Source organism: Microtus ochrogaster, chromosome 6, assembly GCF_000317375.1.
Source record: "Microtus ochrogaster isolate Prairie Vole_2 chromosome 6, MicOch1.0, whole genome shotgun sequence".
NCBI lineage: Eukaryota > Metazoa > Chordata > Mammalia > Rodentia > Cricetidae > Microtus > Microtus ochrogaster.
In genome coordinates, this window is record NC_022013.1 from 19948244 (window position 1) to 19951540 (window position 3297).

General features: G+C 48.8%; 1 protein-coding gene across 1 annotated transcript in view; it reads left to right on the forward strand.

The window, feature by feature from the left end:
- Positions 1–3297, forward strand: part of Zcchc2 (zinc finger CCHC-type containing 2) — a 187349-nt gene that overhangs the window by 134961 nt on the left and 49091 nt on the right. Inside the window, exons 2-3 of the mRNA XM_013346665.1 lie at positions 2547–2802; positions 2935–3283. Of these exons, the coding sequence (XP_013202119.1) occupies positions 2547–2802; positions 2935–3283 (605 nt within the window). The remainder of the gene's footprint in view (positions 1–2546; positions 2803–2934; positions 3284–3297) is intronic.

Consider the following 3297-nt stretch of genomic DNA (forward strand, 5'->3'; position numbering starts at 1 on the left):
AAAGGAGACAGATGCCAGACCCTTGCCAGTAAGCCACAGTCTCGTGGTGATACATAGATTAATAGAAATGGGTTAATTTAAGATGTAAGAGTTAGCCGGGCGGTGGTGGCCTTTAATCCCAGCACTTAGGAGACAGAGGTAGGCAGATCTCTGTGAGTGCGAGGCCAGCCTGATCTACAAGAGCTAGTTCCAGGACAGGCTCCAATGCTACAGAGAAACCCTGTCTCAAAAAACAAACAAACAAAAAGAGATGTAAGAGTTAATTAATAAGAATCCTGAGCTAATAGGCCAAGCAGTGTTGTAATTAATATAGTCTCTACATGATTATTCAGGTCTGGGTGGCCAGGAAACAAACGAGCAGTCTCTGTTTACACTTGAATGTTAAAATATAATAGCACTTTCATGTCATACCAAGTGAGTATCAAGAGCAACTTAAGGACAAAACACAATAACACCTTGTGACCTGAAAACTGCTTTTCAGGGGCTAACTCCTTCTATTTGTCAGGGTTCTCCAGAGAAACAAAACCAATAAAATGTGTACTAAAACATTTGCTGGACTGGCTTATACAGTATGGCATTACCAGATAGTTAACGACTATCTCCATGCTGGAAAGGCTAAGAAGCAAGTAGTTTCTCAGTCCAGAGACACATTGCTCAGCAGTCCCAATCTGGCAATGAAGTACTAGAATGCCCGGAGAGATGCTGATCTTCAGTTCCCACTAGAAGGGTAAAACTGGACTCAGGTGTCAGGGAAGGAGACAGCAGCAGTGGCGGGAGCAGAGGAGAAGCTCAGCAGAGACACAGGACAGGCAGGCAGGCAGGCATGCAGCGATCCTCTCAATCTACTTTTTATCTGGGTCACTTTCTGGCAGATGCTGCCTCCCATAACCAGGTGCCACCATAAGGGAGGGTCTTTCCCCTTCAGTCGGTCTTGAAGAATTACCCTGAAGGACTGGTTTAGAAACACGTCTCTGACAAACAAGTTCCACCATCACAACCACACACTCACCATTACTATGTCCCATCTGACCTGATTATACCTGGAGCATAAAATAACTGGGAATTTAGAGCAGGTCTTTGCAACCAGGTGGGAGAAAGTGTTTCTACAGTGTCATTAGCTTCACCTGGGTAGTTTCCCCGTGAGCACACTCCTCTTTTGCCCTGGGCTCTCCCTTACAAGTATGGCAGCCATCCTTCACCCTTGCTCAGTGTGTTCTATTATTATCACTGGGTGGAAGAAACACTTAGACCCGTCCGTGTGTGATTTACACAGGCTGAGAGAGAGCCCTGAAACACCCTATGGGGAGAAAATCCTCAAGCCGGTGGAGGATAAACTGAATCATTAAACTATCGTATATGCTACTTATAACTGATATTATCAACTGTGTTTTCTAATGCTGGCCAAAGCTAGAAAGATGAAAGTCATTGTTACTAATTACAAATTTAACTCTGATGAAAACATGGATTGGGCTTTGGGAGTTGATACTAAGTAGCTTTTTGATGCCAAGGAAAATGTAAAGATGTAAAAAATGCAAAGCCTTGGCCACATGGAGGCCTAGCATTTGCTCATCACACAAGGCATCCAAAGCAGTGTGTGCGTGGGGGGTCTCACACTATTCATCACTTAAAGCTTCTCATCCTAAGCTTCAGAAATGTGACCCAGAGACCAAGCACGAATAGTAGATTGGAGGACAGTTGATAGTTGAAGTCGACATTTTACTGCATTTAAGTTATACCCAGGAAGCTCAAGGGAACGGAAAATTAGATGCCAGGATAACTTTTGGTTATTCTTGACAACGTGAAGATGTGCTGCATGATTCTCCATTTCCCAGTTTTGCCACTGAAGCTGACTCAGGGTTACTGCAGGTTTGTTGGGAATGGTAAAGTTGCGGAGCTGCGAGATAATCACCCTGTAGGTGTCCCTGCACTCTGATTAACTGCATTTTCCTTTCCTCGCGCCCCTACCAAGGCTATATAGTATGAGGTCTTAATTTAAAACAGTACGGATTTAAAAAAAAAAAAACCAAACTGCTTTTTTATTAATACTTAAAAAAAATCCTGATTTTCCCCTTCAAGGCCACAAGATTTATTTACAGCCATGGGGTAGACAGACAGCATGGCAGGAACTCTGAGGGGAGTTCAGGCCCCTGCACGGGAGAGATTGCGTGGGAGGATGGCTCTGAAGCCTCTAAGCAGATGTAAAGCCCCTTGATGGTTTTTTAGAGCAGGGTTATATACATACGTGTGTGTTTGTGTGTGTACATGTGTACGTATATATGCATGATGTATGTATGTACATGTATATGCATATCACCGTTAAAGAAACATTTTAGGGGACTCCAACCCTTAAAAATGTAGTATTAAAAAAGCTAAAAGCCTTGTCAAGATCTATCTTATTAAATTTTTTGCATTATGGAAAACTCACACCAGAACAAGAATTTCCAATGTTCGTGGATAGGAACAAAAACGTAGCCAATAAATGTTTCTGAAAAATCATAGACTTGGGGCAGGAGGGTGTTCTTATTCTGAACCTTGCAAGCCATTAGGCTTAGGCACCCCTCCCCTCGGCCGGATAACCAGCCGGTCCAAATCAACACCTTGCAGCCAGCCTGGGCGCGGCGCTCGCCGCCCCAGACTGCTTCGCAAGGCAGCTCAGCTCCCGGATTCGCGTTTCAGCGTCCACACCGATGGTCCTGGTAAAGTTTTAGAAAGTGAGAATTTCCAGGGGCTGAGATTCGCCAAGTTCACCAGGAGGCCGAGGCTGGGAACCCGTGTGGGTCCTGCTCCCGGGCAGCGGCTGACGTGAGATGGTCAGCAGCCAGGACAGGGGCCATGATCCCTCAAGAAAAGCCAAGCCGCTAGTCGCCGATCCCGGCTCACCCCGCCGCAGTCCCAACGTCCCAAACCCCGTCCCCAGCCCGCTGGAACCCACAGAGCAATAGGACCGCTCGGGAGCCGCCGGAGCCCTGCAGTCTTGCCGGACCTGGGCGTGGCTTCTCAGAGAGGGAGGCGCCCGGGAGAGCTTACGTCACTCCGGCTCTGGACGTCGATTGGCTGGGGTGCAGTGCGCGAAGCCCGCCAGCGTCTCCGCCCAGCCCCGCAGCTCCTCCTCCTCTCCAAGCCGCTGTGCCCCCCGCTGGCTCGAGAAGGAACCGCTCAGGCCGTCGCCGCCAGCCCAGTGCGGACGCGGAGAAGGAGGCGGAAGACGGACGCGCTGGTCGGCTTGCTCCTCCCGCACCCGGCTCCCCAGCAGGCGCGGCGGCCAGGGGCGGAGCCGCCGCGGGCACGCCCCGCCTC